At 37.1% G+C, this 27057-nt stretch overlaps 1 protein-coding gene across 1 annotated transcript; it reads right to left on the bottom strand.

The window, feature by feature from the left end:
- Nucleotides 1-971: 971 nt before the first annotated feature.
- LOC129241359 (importin subunit alpha-7) lies at nt 972-27057 on the bottom strand. Its single transcript, XM_054877625.1, has 7 exons — nt 26797-27057; nt 26430-26729; nt 26109-26329; nt 20880-21143; nt 20488-20827; nt 10427-10586; nt 972-1428 (listed from the first exon to the last, which is right to left on the bottom strand). The coding sequence occupies exons 1-7, from the start codon at nt 26971-26973 to the stop codon at nt 1244-1246; spliced, it is 1647 nt and encodes a 548-aa protein (XP_054733600.1). The 5' UTR covers nt 26974-27057; the 3' UTR covers nt 972-1243.

The following is a 27057-nucleotide window of genomic DNA, read 5'->3' as shown; positions in this document are numbered from 1 at the left end:
TTAAGAGTTTAAAACATAAAATTTGATTTTTATCAATGTTCATATTTCTAGCAGCATAAGAAGTAATATCGTCCTCCGTAACAAAGGAGTAAGAAGCAACGCTTTATTCGTAGCTAATTCATCTAGCTCAATGCTATAATTTAGATTAATCACCTTGCTTTCGCCCTTGAATAGTTGTCCACGGCGCTTGAGATTTCGCGTGATTACGAAGTAATGGAGCTGAAATTGCCTTTCACAGTTCACATGTTGGTGTAAGCAGCAGCAGCATAAGTAAAAAAAAGCAATGTAAGTGGGCACAGCCGAATTGTTGGTATTAGCAGCCCTTATGCTGTTTCCTGCTCTCCTGTCATAAAAATCATTGGAATTGTAGAAAACCCATATTCGTATTCCAAAGCAGCTCCTAAAATAGTAAACATAGAATTTGAAATTTGATGTTGTTCTTTAGATTGAATAACAAACTATTGATAAATGCCAAAATGGTTGCAGGTTAACACTTGAGTTTTTCAATAAACAGTAAGAGGGAAACCATGTTTTTTTCTTGTTTTTCACTTTGCTCGCTTGTTTTGTCTGATACAAAAACAAAATCATTTTGAACGTACTAGATAATTTTATTGGCTCCGATGTATTTGTTTTCGTCGATAAAACTTCTACATCAAACGATATAATCTTCTGTAGACGTACTTTCTATCTTTGCCGCGGTTCATCATATTTATGTTGAACCAAATTCAAAAGGTTGTCCACACAAACACGTTGATTTTAAAATTTCCAAGTTCAAATAAAATACCTAGTTTTGGAATAGAGATGACATATAATCAATCATATACATAGCAATTTAATTTCAATAGCTAGTAAAATTCCTTTCAACTTTGTTATATAATACCAAATACATCAAAATATAATTAAATATTGAATATCTTGGTAAATTTTTATTAAGAGTGTAACAATGCGAAAATAATCATTAATATTAAATTACAGTCCAAAAATCCAAACATAAAAATCAAATAAAATTTCCAAAATATACATATATTATATATAGGTGTAAATGTAAACATCTCCTTATTTTCAAATTATAGCAAACAAATTAATAAAATGATCAATTCTTACTTTGTTAAATTACAATAACAAAAATTCATATTTTAATCATGTTTCGTAGGATTATGAAATTGATAAAATATATATACTTGTAATTAGAAATCCTTTTCTCAGTTAAACTCAACGAGTAGTTGACACACTAACTCAATAGCTAAAATAAAAATCCACCTTTCGGAGTATCTACATTTGGATTAAATGCGTATTGTGTTTCTTCTTCTGTAGGTGCTACACGAGAGTCTTCTTCTTCGTTGCTAAAGTATTGTTCGATTATGTAAAATGATTTGTAATAAATGTCGCGGTTTTCATGGGACTGTAGATATTCAATTTTGTCTAAACCTAAAAAGAAATAGATTTATATGTATTATAAAATGTTCTATTCAAAATTACAATTTTAATTCCTATAATGCATAGATACTATATATGTACAGAATTCCCTAAATACAAGTTTATTTCCGAGTCATAGTAAGTATAGTCCAGCAGATTGACAAGAAATGAAATAAGTCCCTTTAGGCTTGACGTACATTGGGAAATGTTGTAAAATTATTTCGGAACGAAAAACCCACTGCATTTACTGTACGCAAGTAAACAAAGAACAATCGATTCAGACTCCATTATTTTCACCTTGTTGGCTATGTGAATAAGCAAAATTCGGCATGTAAACTCGGTAATCCCATATTAAATTTATTTACATATTTAAATAAATTTACATTTACATATGTCGAATTAGCGTTGAAAGCAGTGAAGTTGCGACTTAGCATCGTTAAGTTTTTTGTGGGGTTATGCGGACAACTGAAACTAATTTATTTTTCTGAATTTTTTAACTTTAATTTGGAGCACGCTGTACACTTTTGTATTAATTTGTATATTAAAGTAGGTAAAATTAAAGAAAAAATGCGAATCACTAATTTATTTACACTTATTTCCCGAGATAAAAAATTAGGGCATAAATAAGACTGAAAGTAAAATGTAATATAAGTGCAGTTTCTTCTATTATTGTTCGAAATGAAAAGAAATTTAGGTTTTGATTTTTCAATAAAATTTATATAAAGCTTACAAAACTAAAACCTGAAGGATTTGTGGATCCTTAAATAAAAATAGCAACGTCAAAACTGCGGGCAGTGCGTGCTATGTGTAGGAGAAGATCGCTCACCTCGAACCAAAACCAAGTTACCTATTAGCATTGTGGTCTACCCTTTGTGACGCACTTGGAGCTCATGTAAATATTCAGCACTCACCGCTTTTCCAATAAACAAGGTAATGTACAGATTTTTACGTTACAACAACGAAATTGAAAACCTTATTGGTGGTGAAAATGTAATACATTTTATTAAAGCGCTTCGGATGAGATGGATTGGCCACATCATAAGAATTCCCAACGAAATAATCCAAAAAAGGGTGTTTACTTTGCGTCCAATTGGAGGAAGAAAGAAACGCCCACCCAAAAAAGAGATGGCTTGATGACGTAGAAGCAAACTTAAAAGCGATTAACGTTCGTAATTGGAGAAATGAGGCAAGAGAGATACTGAATTGGAGGAGGATTGTTAATGAAGCTATGGTCCACCACAGACTGTGAAGCTAAGAGAGAGAGACTATAGATTTTATAAACCATTTTATTCGAATACCCTTATTTTTGACATTTTTCCGCAGGACCAGCAGCACATTTGTAACATATTAGTGAAAATGGCTGGTAAATTAGCAGAATGATGAAGACGATATAAAGGAGCGGAATGGCATAGATTTTGAATTCAGCTCCTTCGGAGATCAAGAACTTGTAGGGGCCCCTATTTGAGACGGATGCATGAAACTTCGAAGGATACGTATGTGTTATTGACCTCAAATAAAAGTCTCAGCTATCACACAAATCCCTACATATAGACCTTTTGGCAAGAAGTATTATCAGAAAACTGCGCTGTGCACATCTTCATGAATTGGCAATAGGCCGCTCTTCCTTCCGTGAAGTAATACTTGACGGTTGACGTCGCACTAAATAACAGCGCAAATTTTCAAGAATCGGGAATAGGCAGCTCCCCTCTCCGTGAAGTGATACTTGACGGTTGACGTCGTGCTGAACAACAGAGCAAATCATCATGAATTGGAAATAGGCCGCTCTCCCTCCCGTGAAGTGATACTTGTCGGTTGACCTCGCGTTTAACAACAGCGCAAATCTTCATGAATTGGCAATAGCCCCCTCCCGTGAAGTTATACTTAACGGTTGTCCCCCGTTTTTAGTGGGCGAGCCCAAAAGCAAGTCTCACACTTTTCGGCTTTCAATGCTTTGTGCCACCTCGGCTAAACAAAAAAACTTTTAAGTTGAAAAATAACGTGCATTTTGTTCAAAATATGTCTGTGGTGTTGAGATGGGAGCATCGCCGAGCAAATTATTCCGTTTTCAAGAACATCGAGTCTGAAACAATATTTAAAAAGTAAACCAAATCCAATAGGATTAAAAGCTTTGTTTTAGTGACACATAATGGTTTATTACTGAATTATTTTATATACACAAGGACCGATGGTAAGCCAAATAAACATTTAGAAACTGGTGGTACTGTCAGACAAAAACTTCTAACACATTCCAGCGAAGGTAGTCAAGTATTCATTGACCGCTATTATATCTCTTTGTTGGATAAAGGAGTATTTGCGACAAGTGCTATTTAACTTAACAGAGTGCAATGCCCAAGGAACTTCGATCAAAAACGAGGAACGGGCAAAACTTGAATAAAGGAGTATTACGAAAAATTCGTAAATATGATAAAATGTGTTTAGTGAAGTGGATAAATAGCCCCTATGTATAGCACTAACAGCTTTAGCATTGACTGAAAAATGGATACAGATGTTTATGTATTTTTTTAATTTCCCCTAACTAACGTCCATAAAATTATCCAGTATGCTTTCTAAAAAAAATCTAGATAAATATTTAATTTTTAATTTTCAACACTTTTCTTAATTTTGGTGCGGTTTTCAGGTTCCCTATAAAAATTGTTAAAAGATTAAATAATATCCATCTGTAAACATTTTATACAAAATTCGGAACAAAGCACATCTTTCCACGGGAATTCAATGGTAATATTTAAATAGTTGGCAGCACGGATAAAATATTAAATAAAAACAAATTTCCCATTTGCCTAAAGAAAAGAATTGGTTGGGCCATCCTCATAAATAGAATGCTCCATCTATACCTGCCATATGAGAACTATGAAAAATTCATCAATTTCGATTTCCTCAATGGGCGACGGCATTTGATGCATATTTGGCAAAATGACTTAAATAGTCTAACCTTGTAGAAAACTCAAAATCGTACTTTCAACTTTCCAATACTGCAGAACTCTTGCATCTAGAGTTCCTACATATTTGACTAAGGTTTTACTTTTTTAACCATATAAATTGTTGATCCAAGAATCCTTATACTAGAAAATCGCTGTTTAACTCTCTAGTCATTTCGAAAAATCTTGTCCATTTTGCACTTCAAACATTTGCATTTAAGCGTCTTTCTGCCATATTCGACGAGGAATATCAAGCCAATATACATACATTCAACCAATTGCATTTTATCGGGAAACAAATTCGCGATAAATACCATTGATACTGACGAATGCGCTGCATAGCCATCTGTGAACTATATTACCTTATATATAATTATAGGGGTTTTCAGTAAGAGCGCTTCAACTTTTGAACTTTTTTGAATAAAACACAAACGGTTTGACTTTTTTAACTAATTTTTTTTTTTATTATCGAGTTTGAACATATACATTTAAGTATGAAATTCGATTTCTTTTGCATGACCACCGCGTGCACGTTTTACGAAGTCCAATCGTTGAACCCAATTTTCGACCACTCTTTTGCATAAATCGGCCGAAATTCCAGCAATTTCGCGTTCAATATTGGCTCTGAGCTCACAAATCGTCGCCGGCTTGTTACTCTAGACCAATGACTTCACATAACCCCAAAACGGGACGGCTTGTTAAATGGACCGTAAAATGGCCGTAATGCTCTTAAAGTAGCAGCAACAGAACGATTATTTTCATACAAAATTTGCACGATTTGCAATCGTTGCTCAAGTGTGTAGCGTTCCATGATGAAATGTATACTAATGAAGTTTACAAATGACAAGCGAAAAATAAAAAATATTGCGTCGTTCGCCCTCCCTATCGGAAAAAGTTGAAGCGCACCTATTGAACAACCCTATATATGTGCATATATTATATATAAGGTGTGAAAATAAGAGTGTTTAAATTAATTTTAAAACTAATAGCTAATACTAACTAATAGCCCAAAAAGCTTAGTGGCCGAACATAATTAACAAATTTTTAAACAATCGACTTGTTGCTAGTTCATTAAAGTCTACATTTAAACACGGGACTGTGTGAAAGAAATGATCGGGCATGTCGTGGAATACGAGTCGGAGACGCCGTCTGTCGAAAATACAAAATCGATTAAAAACCGATATCCGAATCAACTGCTTCGTTCCGCTCATGTGTTGAAATAAATTGTGTGTTTAATTGTAAACAATTTAGGCTTTTATAAGTTTTCCGCAATTATTTCAAATTAAAACCAGAAAACATAAATAAATAATGACTCACATTAGTGCAATATTCGTGTCAAACACAACGTATCAAATGGTGAAGTTTAAGAGATAACAGAAATCCTTTTGTCGTGAAGGTAATAGAGTCTAAAGCAGAATTTGCTTTGATAATTGTTTGACCGTCCATGTTTGTTTTCCTTTGAGTTTTTGCTTATCTAAAGGGTGGTTAAGGTGGTAAAGATGGTTTCTGGGGTTGATTTTGAATAAAATACATTTTTTTTAGGAAATTATTGTCATTTTTTCTTTATTATGATAATATTGGTATGGCTCAAATGGCCTCGACGGCACACCTCCATTCGATGGTCCAAATTTTCGATGACGCTGAGGCATAATTGAGGTTCTATGCCGTTAATGTGCCGAATTATCTCATCCTTTAGCTCTTGAATTGTTGCTGGCTTATCGACGTACACCTTTTCTTTCAAATAACCCCAAAGAAAGAAGTCCAGCGGTGTCGTTGACGTTTACGTGTAGTTCACATTCAACATCGGCCCTTGAAATTTAACCACCCTTTATTATCCAAACATTTCCAATAGGGTTGGCGTCTCTGGCACTGTGACAGTCCAGTCCAACGTTTTAATCCCACACACACCTTCGGCTTCGAAGCTTAGGATGTTGTTGTCTTCTTGTAAAATCGAATGTTGACTAGTTCTTCCAAACATATACGCAACCCACGGTAATAATGCTTTTTGGTAAATTTTATTCACCAAAACTGGACTCAAATTGGCGGTAAACGAAAACATTAGTAAAACCCGTATAACCATATTTAATGCAAAAGCACAGCCCATAAAGTCTGCGTTCAACTTACAAATATTTTTAAATTGATTAAAAACACAATATAAATGCATAGTTTAAAAAATATTTTACTAATTTATTTCTACATTCGATACGTACATAAGTTACAAAAGCTAAAACAATAACGGGATTAATCACTTCATTTCCAACATTTTCCAGCAAAATGTAAACACGGAATCCGGGAAAAGTTTGCGCTCACGTTTCTTTTAATAATATTGTTATTTAATTCGATTTTTTCTCGTTTTTACTAGCTTTTTTATTATATTTGACCACCTAGCGGACTCAGTTGAACATTTTATTTAAAAGTGGTAACAATTTGAAAATATGGAAATCACAGGAAAAGAAATTAGTATATCGGAAAGAAAAATTATTATAAAATTGGGGAAATATGGAAATAGTTTCCGGAATCCTGGCAAAGCTATTGGGAGAACGTTTTCTCTGTTCAACGCGTAATAAACAATTACAAGCAAACCGGGATTTTAACATCTAAGCCCAGGGCTAGGCATCCACGAATACCATCACTACGAGAAGAGTGCGGCAAAATAAATATGGCAAAGATTATCCCTCGAATTACTTTATCAAAAATTGTTGAGGAAGTGAGCCAAAAATTAAAAAAGGGGTTGTACGGCAATTGCTAGAATAGTTTTACATAAAGCTGGATATCATGGTGGAGTCGCTCAAAGAAATGCGTTTATATTACTTCTGAACAGACGAAAGCGCATTGAATTTGTTAATAGGCTTAGGTTAGGTTTGGCAGCCGCATCGCACATAGAAACAACGATGCCACTTAGACCACGAAATAATAATATAATTTGCTAATATCTACATAAAAAACCTTGGAAACAAGTTATTTTTTCAAACGAAAATAAATTTTATATTTTTGGATTAAAAATCATCAAATTGTTTGGCGGAAATCAGGTACGTCTCTTGAGAAACAAAATTTTGTTGGTACATTCAAACATGGTGGTGGTGGAGTTATGATGTGGGTCAGTTTGAATTTATTGAATCGAAGATGGATAAATGGGGGTGTTTGAACATTTTAAAAAGAAATTTGAAATGGAGTGCCAAACATTTTGGCTTATCGAGAACGTTTTAGTTCCAACAAGATAATGACCCAAAACACACAGCCGAGGTCGTTACGCTTTGGCGCTTGTACCACGCTTCAAAGAGAGCTCAAGACAGCGCCACAATTGCCGGATCTCAATCCTATTGAGCATCTATGGGGTCTACCGCTTTGATAAAAAAGTTCCCGGAACAACCGCCAGATGACGCTCTAAGTCAACTGATTTGAGTTCTTGTTTGTTTTGTTATGTTGGCACATCTGTGATAAACATTATACCACAATTGTATCGCCATTGTTCGACATTTATAAAAGTTACGCCGTCTTGAATGAATTCACCTTTGCACATGTTTTCGATTTTTTACAGTTTTAAAAATGAATTTGAATTTGCAAAAAGTTTGCATTAAATTTTGTGTTAAAAATGGATTCAATGCTGCGGAGTACGAAACGCAATGCAGACTTCAGGCAAGAATGAACCAAGACCAAAAAAACGTCGTTTTCAGTCAAAAAAAAAAGCGATTGCCAGAGGGTCAGACCGTTAATAAGGACCATTATTCGGACGTCGTGATATGTTTACGTGAAGCAATTAGCCAAAAAAGAAAGGACTTGTGAGAGAACAACTCGAGAATTTTCACCGTGATAACGCACCGTCGCACAGCGCCATCATTATCCGTGAATTTGTTACGAAGAACGAAACGAAAACCATCCAACAGTCATCGAATTCACCTGATATGGCTCCCTGCATTTTTTTCTGTTTGATGGAGTCAAAAAGCCACTACGGGGAATGTGTTAAAACAGCCAAGAGAAGGTAATGCAAAAATCGATCAAACGCTGGCACAAGTGCGTTGCAGTTGATTGGGAGTACTTTGAGGGCCATAATATACTTTTTGAGGAATAAACTTTTTTTGTTTTTTCTGAATATATTACGGGAACTTTTTGATCAGGTGGGTATTAAAAGAAATAATTCGACTTAATGTAGTAACAAGTAAAGTGGCTTTCCAAAATATTATTTATAAAGCTTTTTCTGCGTGTTTTAAAATTGAATGTCGACATTCTGTTTTGGTTGCTATATTTACATGTTGCTGCAATTGCTTACTGTTATAATATATAAAAAACGAAGTGAAAAAATTTCATAACTTTCGTTTTTTAACTTATGTACTATGCAATGAGGAAATAAATATTATATATAAAACATGTTTTGAACTATGCATTTTTATTGTGTTTTTATTCAACTTAAAAAAATTTGTAAGTTGAACGGAGACTTTATGGGCTATGTTTATATAGCTCGTTTTGCTCATTTTCGAAATATCTTTTTTTGTAGACGGCTCTGGAATAAAGTTATTGCCAAAAGCTTATTTATAGTCCCAAACGACTTTTATTCGAAATGTGTATTTATAACGCTACAAAAGTTACAAACTGTTTCAGGGAAGTCAGCGCATTCGGAAATTCATCTTAAGGGGGAAGTCTACTGTGACAAGGGAAAAAACAGGCTTATTTTCCGGATTTTATTTCTAACAAAATATTGCTCGTACATAAAATCTATTTAAACTCTTATCTTTATTATATATTTAAGTTTTTGAAAAAAAAAAATTTTAAGTCAAAATATTCAAAATGGCCGCTGTGGCACTTCTGCAAGCGCAGGTCCGCTTTTCTTAGGTGCCTAAACGGTGTACATGAAATCTTACGTTTCGGTGATCTAAAACAAAAAAACAAAATATTGTTATCATATACATAGTATTGACTCTCGTCTGACGTAGGATTATGTCGATAAAAAATTTTGGCGTTGAAAAAAAATTCTTGAAATTTTTTTCTTTTTTTTTGCCTAAAATTGATGTTACTATTGTTTATAACAATTTAACAAATAACGATATCAAAAAAATTCTATGTCAGACGAGAGACACTATTACAGAGAATATATAATTAAATTCTTAAGCTGATTCATTTATCAGAACTCGAGATATCGTGTACACCGTATAGAAAAGCAGACCTGCGCTTGCAGAAGTGCCACAGCGGCCATTTTGAATATTTTGACTTAAAATTTTTTTTTTCAAAAACTTAAATATATAATAAAGATAAGAGTTTAAATAGATTTTATGTACGAGCAATATTTTGTTAGAAATAAAATCCGGAAAATAAGCCTGTTTTTTCCCTTGTCACAGTAGACTTCCCCCTTAAATACGGGAGATTTTTTATGAACCAAAGTCATAAAAATGTAATAAATTCAAAATATAACTTGAGTTTGAAATTTGTTTTGCTAATTACCATACCTTTCTATAATTTATTATCAAATAGCTCGTTCATTTCCCATATATTTTTTTTGCAAAACTATACCGTTTTATTTAATTGCAATTTTGCCACTTCAGTCCTTCTGAATTAAACATAACAAACTTCTGCAACATGGTCTTCCATTTTGGTCTTCAAATTTTTCCCATGACGGAATTGGCTCAAAATGACGGAAATGGACTTAAAAAATTTGGAGATTTCCATAATACCATATATGGGCCATAAACTTATTCTTATTACTTAATACTACTAAATTGTTTAGCACACTTAGTTATGATTTTATAGTAATATTTTTTAAAGCTTATATCGTCCCCTTACTTAGTATTAAAATAGCTTATAAATTGTTTGATGTTTTGAGAAAATGAATTTCAAACTTTTTGTCGAAAGTAGCTCTCACTCAAATCTCGTTATGTCTGTAAATATTTATTATTTTTTGACTGACGTTTTGACCCACTTTGTGGAACTAGAATTTGACAAAATTTTGACCACATATAAAATCGACGATGGAGAGTCCAAAAATTCAATAAAGAAATAATAGCCTATGAGCACATAGGCTATTGTTATACTAAGGGGACGATATAATGTAAGCTCTTATAAAATAAAATAATAAGCATATGTACCTCCACACTCTTCTATTGCCATTGCGTACGGATTTGGACGTGCAGCGAATTTTTCTCCGGCCTTTAAAATATTTTCCAGTGCGTTCAAAACTACTTGAACGATGTCTGAATCAACGACTGTTAGAAAGTCACACATCGGTGGAATACAGCCAATATGAACCTAAAGAAAATAAATAGATAAGAGCGTGATTGTCATAGAAGTAATATACAAATTGTAAATCAAAATTAAGAAGTAAATATGTTACAAGCGGAGTTTAGAAAAACCAGCAGGAAGATTTGGAAAATTCGAAGAAGGGTAATATTAATATTGTATAAAACCAAACAAAGGTAATTTCGCAAATTGCAATAATTGCCAATAATTGCAATATACCACGTTTCTATAAATGTACTAAACAGTAGAAAATAATTTTTCTTAGACTCGTAGAATTATTCTTGATAAATTTGGTTTTCATTATAAACCATTTATGAAATCTATATATATAAAAGAAAGTTATGTTAGTTACACTATTTATAACTCGGGAACGGCTGAACCGATTTGGCTGAAAATTGCTGGAGAGGTAGCTTAGGAGCAGGAAACGGTAGCTTAGGACCATTCGAACGCGTTTCCGTGACGTCACTGTAAAATGTGGTATAACAAAACGCAAATGACAGCTAAACATAATTTTGTCTATGGTTAAGTAGAAAATTTGATAATATAAATTTTTTCAGAAATATATAATCACAGGAATTTGTATTCTCAATCACAAGAGCAAAGCGAGGCGGCCCATGAAACGGCTTGGTTGGCAATGCGAAATCGTGGAGCGAATAACAGAGATCAGCAAGTAGATTTAGTAGTTCAAATAAATGTACCACTGTTGAATCGCCAACAAAAAGAAGTTTATGATACATTAATGAAGGCAATTGATGATGGAAATGGTGGTTTATATTTTCTTGATGCCCCTGGTGGAACTGGTAAGACATTCCTAATGTCAGTAAATTTAGCCACTGTTCGTGCGAAATTCAACATTGCGCTTGCAGTTGCTTCTTCTAGAATAGCAGCCACATTGTTAGAAGGATGCCGCACGGCTCATTCAGCATCAAAATTGCCGTTAAATCTTCAAAAAATTGAAGAACCAACATGTAATATTTCAAAAAACTCATCAATGGCCAAAGTTTTATCAGCAATAGAAGCACTTAATCGAACATTGAAAGATATACGCAATGACTCGAGATGTTTTGGAGGCGCAATGATTTTACTGTCTAGTGACTTCCGCCAAACAATGCCAGTAATTCCAAGATCAACGGGTGCTGACGAAATAAACGCTTGCCTCAAATCATCGAATCTATGGCGCTATGTGAAGAAACTTCAGCTGACAACAATTATGAGAGTTGCATTACTTAAGATACATCTACTGAAGATTTCTCTGAGCAATTACTGACTATCGGTAATGGTCGAATACCTATCGACGAATCGAGCGGATTGATTTCATTTCCTCAGAATTTCTGTAACTTTGTCTCATCGAAAGACGAACTTATCAATAAAGTATTCCCAAAGCATTCCCGAGCAATTTTAGCGGCTAAGAATAAAGATGTAGATGACCTAAACTACATAATTCAAAATGATATCATTGGAACCATGCATTCATTCAAATCCATTGACTGTGTAACAAATGAAGATGAAGCCACCAACTATACAATTAAATTTTTAAACTCCTTGGATGTGCCTGGCTTACCACCGCACAATTTACGCCTAAAAGTTGGCTCCGTAGTAATCATGCTTCGAAACATAAGCCCACCGAAACTTTGCAACGGTACGCGTTTGGTGGTAAATAAATTGATGAACAATGTGATTTACGTGACGATACTCAAAGGGAAATTCGAAGGTGAAGAAGTTCTCATTCCGAGGATCCCGATGATCCCAACCAATCTTCGGTTTGAGTTTCAAAGACTTCAATTTCCGATCCGTCTTGCATTCGCCATGACCATTAACAAATCACAAGGCCAATCCAATGTTCGTGGTCTGAATCTAGAAAATGAATGGTTCTCACATGGTCAATCATATGTCGCATGTTCACGGGTCGGAAAACCATCTGCGTTGTTTGTTCTTGCACCTGATAATAAAACAAAAACTGTCGTGTATCACAAGGTGCTTAACTGAAGAGTGCAATCTATTAAAGCTTCATTGAAATACTTAATTAATAATAATAATAAAATTAATAAATCAAAAATCTGCTTTTTTATTGCCTCTAGGGCGGAACAAAGTTCGTCGGGTCAGCTAGTTTATAATAAAAAACGTGGAGCGTATATAATTAATTTGAATTAATAAGAATGTACATATGTACATTCTAAAATTACAAAATGTGTGTATATAAACACAAAGTGTTTACAAGTTAATAGTAAACATATTCGTGCGTAAATTGAAATTATTTTAGTTGCTACAGCGCCAATCACTGGGTGAGTGTTTCAAAAAGTATTTGCTGGAAAATAAATATAATATTAACGGTCTGCTTTTCGACTTTACTACAGTGATTGAATATGACCTATTATCATAAATAAAGTATTATTATAGGTTTTCTTATAAAAAGAGTGAAAAACTTGAAAACGAAGTCGACGAAAATTATCTTTCATCATCGCAAGTTATTAGGGAAGAGTGGCTAGAATAGTTAATAAATTATATACCATGTATCTTTTCGGAACAGTTCACGGCTTTAAAAACTATGTTTAGCCTTTCCCCGGACTTCATATTGCAAAACTATTTTATACAAAGGTTTAATTCGATTTGAACTTTCTGAAAATCTCCTACCAGGTCTCCACATAAAAAGTATGACTTTTTTAAATTTAGTATAACATTGTGAATAAAACTGTTAGTATTATGGATAAAGTGTTTGAAAGCCAAGCAAATCGATTTTTTAAACAGTGTATAAACTAGAACGACAAAGCACCACCCCCCGGTGTCCTGGGTTTAGGTACGCGCATAGATTGCAGCCTGGTGCGCAAATGCGTTTGTTAAAGAATTTATAAAATAGGGGAAAATACCCAAACAAAAAGATAGGAAAGGGAAGCATTCTCATGACAACAGGTTCTACGTTACGACCATGGGCTGCCGCCCCAGTAAACTAGCCCTGTCTAGTGGACCCTACCTCACCCCTCGACTTTCATCATCAGCTCCAAGTAGCAAGACTGCTCCAAAAACTTCTTCGCAGGGCTGGCATTGAGCCCATCCTTGGACCCAAAGTATATTTCTGCTGCGTTCGCCAATGACGGCTCCACCTAAGCTAGACGGCTTCACTGCCATCTAGTGCCCTCAGCCCCTATCAAGTGGCGGTGCGCAAACTTAAAACATGAAGATTTTGCAGCTCAACACCAACCACTGACCTACTATGGCAAACGCTTGCTGAAAATAATGTAGATGTTGCTCTTCTTTCTGAGCCCTACGAAAACATCAACTCCCACAGTTGGATGTCGGACTCTGAAATGGGTGATGACTGACAAGTTTCCCCAATGCAAGAAGCCGATACCAGACTCCGGCTATACGTGGGCGAAATTAGATGGTGTTTATTGTGCAAGCTGCTATGCGCCGCCTAGATGGCCGTTAGAAACCTCCGCACGCATGAGGGAAGCGTCCAATCCTCGTTACTGGGAACTTTAACACTTGATCGAGAACCTGGTGTAGCATGCACACAAGTCCAAGGGGACGATTGGTGGAGAAAACCTTCGCGGCAATGGACTTCGTATTTCTTAATACTCCCGGAATTTTCACTTTCGATTGCTGTAGAGGGCGGTCCATAATTCACCTGGCATATGCAGGCCGCGTAACGGCAAATCGAGCGAAGTGGAGGATCGAAAAGTCCATCCACACACATAGTGACCATTTGGCCGTAATAATAGAAATACAGAAGGATAGGCGAAACTATAAAGATGGAAGACACGACAAAAGTGGAAAAAAAACGGCCTTCAATGCCGAGACATTTAGGGATGATGCCTACCTTCCCATGAGTGCGGACGGTTTGGCGGAACATATGGACGCCCAGATAGAAGCCGCTTGTGATGTATCGATGCCCAGATGTAGATAAAGCCTGCATCAAGGCGCGAAGAAGAGCAACAAGAGCGCGTTATCGACCAACCTTGAATGGCTTTCATGCAGAGTATAGAGCACGAAAGCAGGAACTGAAAAAAGCAATTAGAGAAAGCAAAAATCGTTGCTTCAAACAAATGCGAGATGGTGCAGATACTGAAACCTGGGGACTGGCGTATAAAACGGTGATGCAAAAGGTGAAAGGCCCTAGAGCACCGCAGCACTTGCTGCAACAAATAATAGTGGCGCTCTTTCCTCCACAGGGGGAAACAAGCGACAAGGAATATGGCATAAATGCAATTCCAAACGTGCAACCGGTAACACCGAAAGAAGTGCTAAACACACTAAAACGTGTAAAAGACTGTAAGGCGCCTGGGCCAGATGGGGTTCCTAACATTACACTTAAAACCGCGATACGGACTAAACCCCAGATGTTCGCAAGCCTATACAGTGCTTCCCTAGCCGAAGGAACCTTCCCGAAGCGATGGAAATTGCAACGATTGGTGCCAACCATCCGCATACAGACCTCTTTGTATGTTGGACACAATTGGGAAAATTTTTGAGCGTATCATATGTGATCGCCTGCAGGAGAGCTTAGAAAGCCCCAGCGGACTCTGATAAACAGTTTGGCTTCCAACGAGCAAGGTCAACCGTGGAATGCTATCCGAATAATCACAAACATAGTTCGGGAAGCTATCAGCGGGGGAAGCTCCTCCATGAAATATTGCGCAGTCATCACATTGGATGTAAAGAATGCTTTCAATTCGGCAAAATGGTCTAACATACTGCTAGCCCTAAAACTTTTGAAAGTGCCATGTTATCTCTTGCGCATTATCAGAAGCAATTTCAGCAACCGTATTCTACAGTACGATACTGATAATGGGGCAAAAAAGTACGAAGTTACTGGTGGGGTCCCTCAGGGATCGGTCCTGGGGCCAACATTCCGAAACGTTATGTACGACGGGGTCTTAAAACTGAAACTTCCCGATAAGGTGGAGATCGTAGGATATGTTGATGATATTGCGCTGGTAGCGGTAGCCAAACGATTAGATCAGCTGGAAGCAAAATGTAACGATGCAGCGAGAGTACAGCGATGGCTCGGTAATGCGGGATTTAAGCTGGCAGCCCAGAAAACAGAGGCCGTGATTATAAGTGCGTGGAAGCAAAAAAGAATTATGAGAATCACGGTTGGCGGTCACGAAATATTTTCACAGGAGGCGATTAAATATTTCGGAGTCATGCTCGACACGAGGCTAAGCTTCAAGCATCGTCTGGCAGTAGTTAATTGTAAAGCAGCGGCTGCCAATGGCGACTCATATCGACTGTGACGGACTCTATCGTATTATATGCGGCGCCGATATGGGCTGAGGCTAAACATAGCCATATGCGCGAGGTAGTTCGCACCCACAGACGCGGCGCCCTACGTACTGCATGCGCTTATAGAACGATATCAGACGACGTAATATGCGTTATTGCTAGAAGGATACCAGTGGACATTCATGCGACGATAGCAGAAAAGGCGGTAGAAAGAACGCGATCGATGGTCGAATGGCAAAGAAGATGGGATGAGTCAACCAAAGGCCGGTGGACTTAGAAACTCATACCGAACCTTGAAGGGTGGATAAATAGGAAGCATGGCGATATTGACTACTACCTAACTCAGATACTCACCGGACACGGCTGCTTCCTTGAATATCTACACCGTTTCCAGCTGGCCGACAGCCCTTTTTGCCCGAGTTGCTCGAATACAACTCGAATACAAGCCAAACAACTTTATAAATATAAAGCCTATCCGTTGATTACAAAGTTTTTGGGACCTTTGCTAGCAGGTGGACAGTGGAGATGAAGTATTTTAGACAAACCGACGACGGATACAGACGCTTGAGCCAAACACTCACAACAGTACCGAACTGAAGACAAGACAATAGTTTGTGAGTATCGGACTATTGCATTTTCTCCGATGTTTAATTCCCCCCACAGCCGCTTTCGAAGCCAGTGGGAGGAGTGAATACCAGCGATGGCGTAAAATCTCCATACGCCCACAGGAGCGGAACCTGGGCACAGGAACCTGTTGTGTCAGTAGACATAAATGCGGCTCCCCTTGAAGAAATGCTAACGCGGTTCCAGGGTGGAAATCAGCCGAGGAGGAGGAATATTATAGTGTTAGTGGGAGCATACCATTGGTGTGACGGCACCTATGATGATGTTTCAGACATTTTGATTTACACCTCCTGACTAAAAAAGTGCCCTCAGCCCCTACGGCTTCCACCTCACATAATGGGATGGCGCAACCAACTAGCACTCGGGGTGTACGGCAAATCGCCTCCGTGTAGTGCAGCCTGGGTAGAGTTAAATGATCTGCGGCCTTAACGGCCTTCTGGAAGACGACCCCCTGCATTCGCCTTTGGACTGATTCTCATTTTACGTTATTTTTGACTTTTGTTCTATATACTCGTAGTTGCGGCATTCTGCCACCTGAGTATGTTGAGGTGAAGCTCAACAAAAATGGCTGGTGGGCTAGTGCCGTGACTGCCCCCATCCCTTTAAAACCGTGGCAGGCATCGGAGTACGTTCCAAATCTGTCGTCATTGGGTTGGCGGTGTAAATCCCGCCTTCGCATTCGGTCTGGCTCTGAACGCATGCCCCATAAGAATATGCGTCAACCCTCGCATGGACTTCCTGCAAGTGCACAAACCACCATGAGATCTCTAAAGGACGACTATACATAACGAGCTTTGGATAGCGGCTTCGGGTGGGGACCCATTTAATATAAAAACCAATTTCAACGCAAACACGAAAACAACAACACGACAAAGAAAACAAAGACTACACAAACTTCAGGTGGTAACGGGCACTCGGAGTCTAAGAGAGTAGCGTCCGCCGTCTCTGCACTTTTTATGAAGATAGTGAGGGAACAGGGGAAAAATCCTGTATTCCAAAACTTCCCATTCACAACTGGAAGGTAGTGAGGGAACAGGGGAAATCCTGTGTTCCAAAATTTCCCACTCACAACTAGAGGGTGGTTAAGGTGGAGAAGACTGAGACCCTATCGGCAAGCCCTATCAAATGCAGAATTGCTTGGTCCTCTCGCTGAAACAAAAGGGGTCATCACCTATGGCCACCCGGAGGTGGTGGGAGAAAAAAGACCCACAGTAGAGGAAGCTCCTGTGGATATGGAAGTAGAATCCATTACGTCGGAGGGTGACAGTGCTGGTGACGACCACTCTTTACCGGGGTCCGTCATAAGCATCGGGCCATTCTTCGACAGGGCGGAGGAGGAAAGCCTTTTAGCCTCGGAGAGTGAGGACATCGCCGTTAGCGGGCTGGAGAGGATCATGGACGAGTATTATTCGTCAGAAAAATATGCAGCACTCTAAGGCGGCGTCCACCAATTTATTAATCCACCTTGACCAAGGTGGAGCTGATATAGTCCTGAGTATTTCTGGGCTTAAGACGAAAAGCTACAAACTGGTGGCGCATAACAGGAGAGGTAAACCAAGATCCTATATGCTCATCAGGAAGGAACTTAATGCATTCATTTTGCCTAATTTCAGCAATGAAGACATTGTGACGGTGAGCTGGAAGACCCTACTGGAAAGCAATGGCTGATGTCGGTGTATAATGCACATGATGAGGTGGAGCCACCTCCGGTGCTGCTAAGAGAAGCGAAACGCAGAAAACTCGACGTTATCATAGGCACTGACCGAATTCCCATCACACCTGCTGGGAAGTTCAAACTTCAATGCAAGAGGTGAGTCACTTTTTGATTTTATTTTAAACGAAGACTTTTTTATTTGTAACAGGGTTAAGGACCTTTAATTACCACAGTCAGAGAAGAGGTGATTCACCTTCTTCTCGGATCATAGGTATATTCAGTTATTATTATATTATATCACTGAAACTCATCCTAAAAGATCCTCCTACTGGAACCTGAGGAGAACGGACTGGGAGCTTGCAACAATGCCCTTGAAAGCTCTTGTCCACTTAGAACTGCCCCTAAGAAGGAAAAACAGCCTTGATGGACAACTGAACTATCTGAGCTTAGGGCTAAAAGAATCAAGCCTTTCTCGGAATGGGAACTGTATAAAGTAGGGCTATGAATCTATAAGTCCGAAATTAGGACCTTCTACTTCTTGCTTCAAGTTGCGTGCGGGCGCCAATCAGCACCTCTTGGTCCCCTGCAGTTTATTTCCGTACGTCAGACTAGAGTACTTCGGAATCTGACATAAGTCAAATCCAATTCTTGCAATGGCTGGTGCCACTTTCGGAGGTGCTTTGGCGTGCGCACCACTCTATACTGGACGAATGACTACGTTGCCCCCTGTTGTGTAGCAGAAAATCTCCGAACACGCAAAACACTTGTCTTATTTATACCTCTCACAAACAAACTAAACATGATATATTGCAAAAATTGTGAGCATATCTTCGAGACGAGTGTACCAACATAAAAAAATAATAATCGAAAGTCGAATGTACGTCATCATCATCAGCATCATGATCTTGGCATTACAGTCCGTTGTGGATCATTGCCTCCTCTACAATACGTCGATTGTACGTAGCCCGCGAAATTTGAAAATTCACTTTGTATATATACAGGGTAATCGATATGAAGTGTTACCTATTCAAAACACCATAACTTTTTTATGTGAAATTAGTTTTTATTGATTTCAAAGACAAAATTGTTCAAAAATGATGACTTTAGCTCGAACCTGTGCACTTCCGAATGGTAGTCACGCACCTAACAAATCATACGTTACAACAAAGTCAACTAAATGTGGCCTCAAAAGCAACGCTGTTCTATTTACACTTTAGTTCTTGACAACACGGCTTTGAAAATCCAACTTTGCATGCCCTTGAACACTACGCAAATGCATACCTGTATAAAAAATGAATAAAGAGGGAAAGAAAAAGGCAAGTGCCTAGCAAGCTTTTTTGTGACTAACACAGATACATGTGTTTCCTTTTAATATAATAATTATCTACCAACATTTGCTCGTATATAAAAGAGCAAGGAAGTGATTAGCGTGTCTTTTGGTAGCAAATGTTCAATTAATATTTTGCTTGCTGCTTTCGGCATGCCAAATCAACTTCTTCATAAAAGGATAAACAAAAAACACGTAATGACCTTTATATTTTATGATAACGTACAAACTTAAAAAATAAATGTTTTAAATTCGCATTCGCGTGCACAACTTTCTTTCATTACCAAAAATAAATAAACGACAGCCGTTTTCTCGTTGTTACCACCTAAAAAAAAAAAACAGATCCTTGATTTCCACAGTGCTGCGATCTTCGAACTCATTAAAGAATTGTCTACCTAAAGTGGGATAGAGCACAGAAAGTACGAAGTCATCTCTTCCACTTCTTCATCTAGACGGCTTCTGCAGAAATCATGTGTCTGCGCGGGTAGCCGTTGTAAATATGGATATATAATTGGCACTTACACCATTTTTTGGTAGTTTAGTCAAGCTTCTCCTCCTATTTGTGGCGTGCGTATTGATGTTTTTCCACAAATGGAGGGACCTACAGTTTTAAACCGACTTCGAATTGCAGATGATTTTTTCATGAGGAGCTTTTTCATGACAGAAATACACCATACACAAGTTTGCCATTGCCTGCATAGGGGCGACCGCTATTTGAAGAAACCTTTTTCCAGCATTTGGTCTTTCAAGCACGGAGATTCAAACATGCGCACTTCTAAATGGTAGCCACGCACCAGAACATTGAGATTGGGCGACCGCCAATTATAATAGAAATCCCCGTTACAATAGAAATCGGTTTGCTAACGCTATGCTTATTTTAGCTCAGCACGAATTCTGTGTTTCAGCATTGAGTGGACTACAAATGTCGAGAAATTCTGCAGATTGGTTCGCTACACAATTTTTCGTTAGCTGTTCTAACAAATTTAAGTTTTGCTTGTAAGAAATTTGTATGTGGTGAGGGGCAGAATCTGGGCTTCTAAGTCTCGATATATATATAATTATGTGTAGAAAAGTATTGTAGTTACCAAATATCTTATTTGTTCCGCTGTTCCACTGCTGGTAGCATTTGTTATTGCCCAAGCGGCTTCCTTTTTAGTTTTAAAATCGGCATTTTGCATTATAGTTATAAGTACAGGAAAAACATTGGCATCAATCACAGCCTGAATTTGTTGCCTATTACCCGCCGCAACGTTAGAAATAGTCCAACATGCCTCTTTTTTAATAGTTTCATATTGAGAGTTCAATAAAATATTTATGCATGACAATGCATTACAGTTTAAAATCACTTGAGTTTGAACATCATCTCCGGTTACGATATTGCCAACAGCTCGAAGTGCCGCTGTAACCACATTGCTCTGTGGATGCCTAGTAAAATAAAGTTCATTACCAGAATATTTTGCATATATTAAAAAGTTACATTAAGAGTTCCACAAGGCGTCGGCACACTCCCGCATCTATAACAGCCTGAACTTTATCATTTGGCCCATCCGACAAGTAACTGATGGCCCAACAAGCGTCACTTAGTATATCGGGATCTGTGTGATTCAAAAGTCGAGCTAGGATCGGTAGACCGTTAACAATTTTCGAAAAGTCCGCCGGAGGATTTTTACCGCGACACAAATTCGAAAGAGTCCATACAGCATTCCTTATCATAGTCAGGCGATTTGTGGTACTTAATACACTGTTCAATAACAAGAAAAAAATATTTTTGTATTATACAATCTTTATATATAAAAATGAAGGCTTGTCTGTATGTCATCGATGAACTCAAAAATTACTGAACCGATTATTATAAAAATTGGTATATATGTATATGTATTTTTCCACGGAGAAGGTTTGTAGAATATGCTCATTGATGCCCCTCGCCACCAGGTGGCGCTGCAGAGTAGCAATTTTTTCTTAAATTTATTTTAGTTGTTGGTGTAGCAACGCGCGCCGGGTACAGCTAATATAAAATATATAAATCAGAAAGTTATTATCTTAATTCTTTCAAAAAAATTTTCACCCGAATTCAACTTCACTTTAAGAGCTATTCTGTCATTAATTATACTTATCGTGCACTTTTCAGGTTACTTACAGGGCATACGGGGCGGTAGAAACAGAAATATATTTTTAAAGATTATATAAGTTTAAAAAAACTAAAATTAAACAAATCTTAAACAACACCAGATATCACACTCGTATCTGATTGCATTTCTGGCCTAGTAAATGCATGGAAGGTCCTCGAAGACCAATATATTTCGTTCAGAGAAGAACATAAGGGAACACCCTGGGTATCGAAGCTTCAGTTCGTGCGCGATGGACTACATCGTAAACTAACTCTTTCCTAGTCACAAATTCAGAGAAGGCATTGAGTAAACGTGGCATTGAGGAACTCCAGTCAGCTGCAAGCAAGCTCAAAAACAACAGCAGGCCAGTTCCTTGAAAGACTGATCAAGCCTAGACTAGTCGCAGCCATAGATAAAGCCGGAGGACTATCAGCAAGACAGCACCGCTTTAGAAGCGGAAAGTCGACAATAGGAGCAATCGAAACTGTCACAAACAGCGTAGGAGCAGCGCATCAGGGCAGTATACAATCCAGAAGTATAGTCCTCCTTGCCACCTTCGATGTAAGGAACGCTTTCAATGGCCTTAGAACTAAGATTCAAAATTCCGGCATACCTACAGAGCATAATGAGGAATTACTTACGAGACCGCAAACTCGTCTATCAAACCCCAGAGGGTTCTCGTTGTATAGACGTCACATCCGGAGCGGTACAAGGATCAAGTCCCGGTCCCGACTTGTGGAACTTTAGCTATGACGAAATATTCACTATAGAAATGTCCGATGGTACCTTCCTAATCGGATACGCAGACGATATCCTTGCAGTCATCACAGCACGAAACCTTGCAGTTAAAAATTTACGAAGTTATAATGCGGGCACAAATGTGGCTAGATTCACGTGGACTCAAATTAGCGACAGAGAAAACGGAACTAATACTTCTAACCAGGAAACACATTCCGTGCAAACTTGCTCAAATACGCTAACTTTAAAAAAGGTTCTAAAGTACCTACGCACAAGACTGGACTCAAGACTAACCTCCTGGGTCCAAATAAAATACGCAGCAGAGAAAGCCGCTAAGATGGCATCCCTACTCAGTAAACTGATAACAAACTTAGGACAAGCTCTTAGCATCATAAAACGAACGGCAGCCCTGTAATAAATAATAGCGGTTAATACCGATAGACTTGTTATGTTATGTGATAGTTGGGAGCATTAAAAAAGACGGAATGGAAGAAAGAGTTAGCAAACCTGCATCGCGCGAAATAAGGGATTTTTTTAGTCTCCGGGCATGCCACTGCTACGACGGCAGCTTTGATGATGCAATACGCATTTTAAACCCCCTCATCCGGACAAAAAATTCAGTTTATTCATATAAATTTAGTCTAAAAAGTACAAGTTTTTTACAGACTATAGCAAATAAAAAGTTTATTACTAAAAGCACTAAAAATTATTTGCAAAGCCTTAGCAAAAACAGAGCAAAAGTAAGAGTTGAAAGTTTTGAGAAACTTATATTTTGCTACAGAAAAATCAATTGATATAGAACTTTAGATCTTATTTAGTTCACTAAGTGCACGCGCAATTGGAGTAATGCATACTCAGCTCTCCAATTAGCAACATAAAAAGGGATACACGTAGTCTTTTTTGCGGAATATTAAAATTGATACGATCTAATAAAGAAGTACAATCTAAAGAGCCATTAACAACATTAAACATAAAGGACAGTGAGAGTAGTGTTTCGAGATTCTAAGGACATAAGGCTTATTAGAAGCAAGCGAAAATTATAAGAAGACGTAGGCTCAGAAAAATTCAATGATCGCAAAGAAAATTTAAGAAAGACCTTCTGAACACGCTCGATATGATTAATGGAATTACTGTTATTGTCGGCAAACGAACGTAGCATATTCCAAACTGGAAGATACAAAAGACGTATATAGCTTGAGTATGCGAGCGGTGTTCAAAAAATAAGATGAAGGTTTCAAATTTCACGGGCTACGTACATTTGACATTCGGCATTCGATTTTTACTTATTTTTATGTTGGTACACTCGTCTCGAAGATATGTTCACGGTTTTAGCAATATAGCATGTTTAGTTTGTGAGAGGCATAAACATAGTCTTAGTAGCTAGTGCCTCATTTTTTGTAATATAGTTATTAATAATTATATTTCATTATTAATAAATAAATAAAATAAATAGAAAAATTCCCCTTATTTTTTGAACACACCTCTTATATGGATCAGAGAACTGTACACAGTTCCGCCTAACAAAACCTAGGGTTGATTAAGATTTCCTAACAATATGGTCAATATGAATATTAAATGTGCAATTCAATGAAAAAATAATGCCAAGATCTTTTGTTTCATCAACAGACTCTAACAAACTATTAGATGTACTGTACAACATTATGCATTTTTGCAAAAGTGATTTTGAAACAATTTGATTTCTTAATATTTAAAGAAAGGTGATTTTTAATACACCAGAGATGCAAATTATTAATATGAGATTGAAGTTTGGGCATGTCATACAGATCTTGTATGAAACAAAAAAATTTTAAATCATCTGCATAGACCAAAAAATTTGCGTTTGAAAAACCAATACCTACATCGTTAATAAACTGGACAAAGAGTAAAAGGCCTAAAATACTTCCCCGAGGAACCCCAGAAGAAGCCAAGAAAGATGTAGGTGTGCCGTCAATGGTGGCAGCACATTATTTTTATTGCCGCTCTTAAACAGAGAACTAATATAATAATAATAACTTTCCAATCATCAACAAAAATGTCCGAGGAAAGTGATTTATTAAAAATCATACATATTGGTATAACCAAACCTGGAATATTTTTGATGAAAAAGGCAAAAAACCCACCTACATCCATTTTTAAAGACGGTTTAAGCTTAGCGATCCTATATGAGACATCATTGGAAGACAAAGGCAGAGAGCCAAAATTGGCAAGCGTTCAGTGGAAAAATGTTAGCTAAAAAATTCGGCAAAACGATTAGCAACATCTGTTCGGTTACTCGCAAGCTTTTCCTCGAGCAATACAGACAATATACTAGGGCTAGATTTTTTGGTTTAATAAAACTCCAAAGAGCCTGTGGATTACCTTAAATATTCGACTCCACCTCAAGCATGTAGTTATTGTAAAGAAATTTATCCAACAGTTAAAATCCTTGAGATATTTTTTATATTTTTTAAAAACAATTTGGCGTCCTGATTTTTTAAGCTTTGTAAAAATTTATTCTTTAGGTTCTTTAAACTTTTTAGTTTGCATATCAAACAGTAGGTACTGTTTTAAAGGTACAATAACACTCTGAAACATCAGTGGCGGAGAGTAACTCTTCTCAATGAAGCTTAAAAAATGGCTATTAAACAATGAAAAGTCACAAGCTTTGTAATTAAATGAAATTTTGTCAAAGCATAAGACAGAATGTTATAAAATTCGAAATTAAGAACGAAAGATACGTAATGCATATCAATAGACGATATTGGAGAAAAACGTTCTGCAATGCTAGAACTTATATTATAAAAAATTCAAAAATAAGATGAAGAATCCTATCAAATTTATTAACGCACTTATTAATTTATATTAGATTAAGGCTTAAGAAACTATCAATGAGAAAAAACTTATGAACCTCAGTAACATTCATTGGGGTGAGACCAGAAGTTAGGCAAATTAGTGATAAAAATTCCCTAAAATCAGCCATTGCAGAGATACAGGAAAATATTCAAAGAGATGTCACCCAAACTATAGTAGACTCAATGCAACGCCCTCTTCAAGCAGTCTTCAGTGCAAGGGTATACTGCACTGCATTAATTCATAAATTTTCCTTAATTTTCGTAGTGTCATTGCTGTCCCACTTTATATTTGAACTGTAAAATTAATACAGTATTTTGTTTCCTGGCAACTTCCAAATAAATTAAATATATTATTTTCGGTTTTTATAATAAAATACTAAATTGAATACTTTATATTGGTTTTTACCTTTGAAATATTGATTGAACCGTTCTCAAGTTACTAAGGAATGAAATCAGAACAAGTGTACCAGTTTATTTTTGGTTCACTCTATATATATAATATAATTGGCACTTACCCCCTTTTAGGGGCTTTAGCCGAACTCCTCCTCTTTTTCCCAAACGGCTTTTATTTTTATGAGGAACTTTTGCGTGCCAGAAATACACACGGATGTTTGCCTGGCAAGAGGCGACCGCGATTAGAAAAAAAAACTGTTTCCAACATTTTGGTGTTTCAGGTTAAGCAGTCACACACCAACGCATCCGGTTAAAACGGCTACTTATCACTTCACTTCTTATATCCTGCCATGTTATTGCAGGACAAATCAAATTTCAGAGGTGTTTTTTTTTCTAAAACTAACAACAACCTAGTTATAAATAATAGTTTTAATTTTTTCTATACAAGTTTTCTCTTTAAAAATTGACGTATTTGACGAAACGCTACTTAAGCAATTAAAAAAAATTATTATTTCGCCATAGGTGTACTTAGTGCACCGAACGTAAACCGTGTGTTTCACAATTGTTTATAATTTTCTGTAATTTACTGAACCAAAACTGTATGATTCAAAATATTTGTACAATTATTAAACTTACTGTAGTAATGGTTGAAGTATTCCTGAATTGAGTAGGTAGTCACGACAGCTGGGCGAGTCTCCAGCTATGTTTCCTAAAGCCCAAACAGCTTGTTCCTGAACATCGCCATTTTGATTCGACAATAGTTCAATGAAAACAGGAACAGCACCCGCTTCAATCACAATTTCAGTTTGCTGCGATGTTCCAGAGGCAATATTGGTTAATGTCCAAGCAGCCTCGAACTAAAACATAAAAAATTAGTTACATACTTGTATGTAAACAACGATGAAATTCTAAAACTTTTGATTGTTTAACACTGGATTAGATAAAAACAACAATTACTTGCAATGATGCGTTAGAATTATTCTTGAGGAAGAATACAAAACGCGGCACTATTCCCTTTTGTATTACTTCTTCTATCGGTGGGTTTGGATCACGGGATAAAAGCTTACGGAAGTTTTGCGTAGCTTCCAACTGTTCAGCTTCATTCTCGCTATACAATAGATCCATCATTTCCTTTCTTATTATGGCGTCCACAACAGGTTGTGTCGGCTCAAATGGAGGCCTCGCATTTGCTAGATTCTTTTGATTGGTTTCTCCTTGTAAACTATGCTCACGAATGCCGTTTCGCATTTCGATTTCCTTTAAAAAAAATTTAAATATAAAGATTCCAACACTCCCTTTTTTCAATATTTTTATATATAATTACTTGAACTCCATCATCCAACCCAGTTTGGGGTATTTCACACAGAACATTTCGCCTTTTTATTAATTGTTGTTCACGTTTTTGCTTACGAATTTGGACGCCTTCTTCTTCGCGTCTTCGACGCATTTCAGATGAGTCCAAAGCCACATTTTTATACCGTTGCCTATGTGTAGTTGACATAATAACAGCCTCACCTCAAAAAAGTTTATGTAAAATATTAGACAAACCCAATCTAAATAACTGCAGGGCACTGATTTATAGAAT

The sequence above is a fragment of the Anastrepha obliqua genome, chromosome 3 (assembly GCF_027943255.1).
Source record: "Anastrepha obliqua isolate idAnaObli1 chromosome 3, idAnaObli1_1.0, whole genome shotgun sequence".
In the NCBI taxonomy this organism is placed as follows: Eukaryota; Metazoa; Arthropoda; class Insecta; order Diptera; family Tephritidae; genus Anastrepha; species Anastrepha obliqua.
This window is presented reverse-complemented; position numbering and strand designations above follow the sequence as displayed.

What these genes read in the sequence shown, in the direction of transcription:
- LOC129241359 (XM_054877625.1), bottom strand. Translation starts at nt 26,973, where the DNA reads ATGTCAACTACACATAGGCAACGGTATAAAAATGTGGCTTTGGACTCA. An exon ending in ATTCTAACGCATCATTGCAA is followed by an intron (nt 26,330 to 26,429) that starts GTAATTGTTGTT and finishes TTTATGTTTTAG; the next exon opens with TTCGAGGCTGCTTGGACATT. An exon ending in GGCAATAGAAGAGTGTGGAG is followed by an intron (nt 1,429 to 10,426) that starts GTACATATGCTT and finishes ATTTCTTTTTAG; the next exon opens with GTTTAGACAAAATTGAATAT.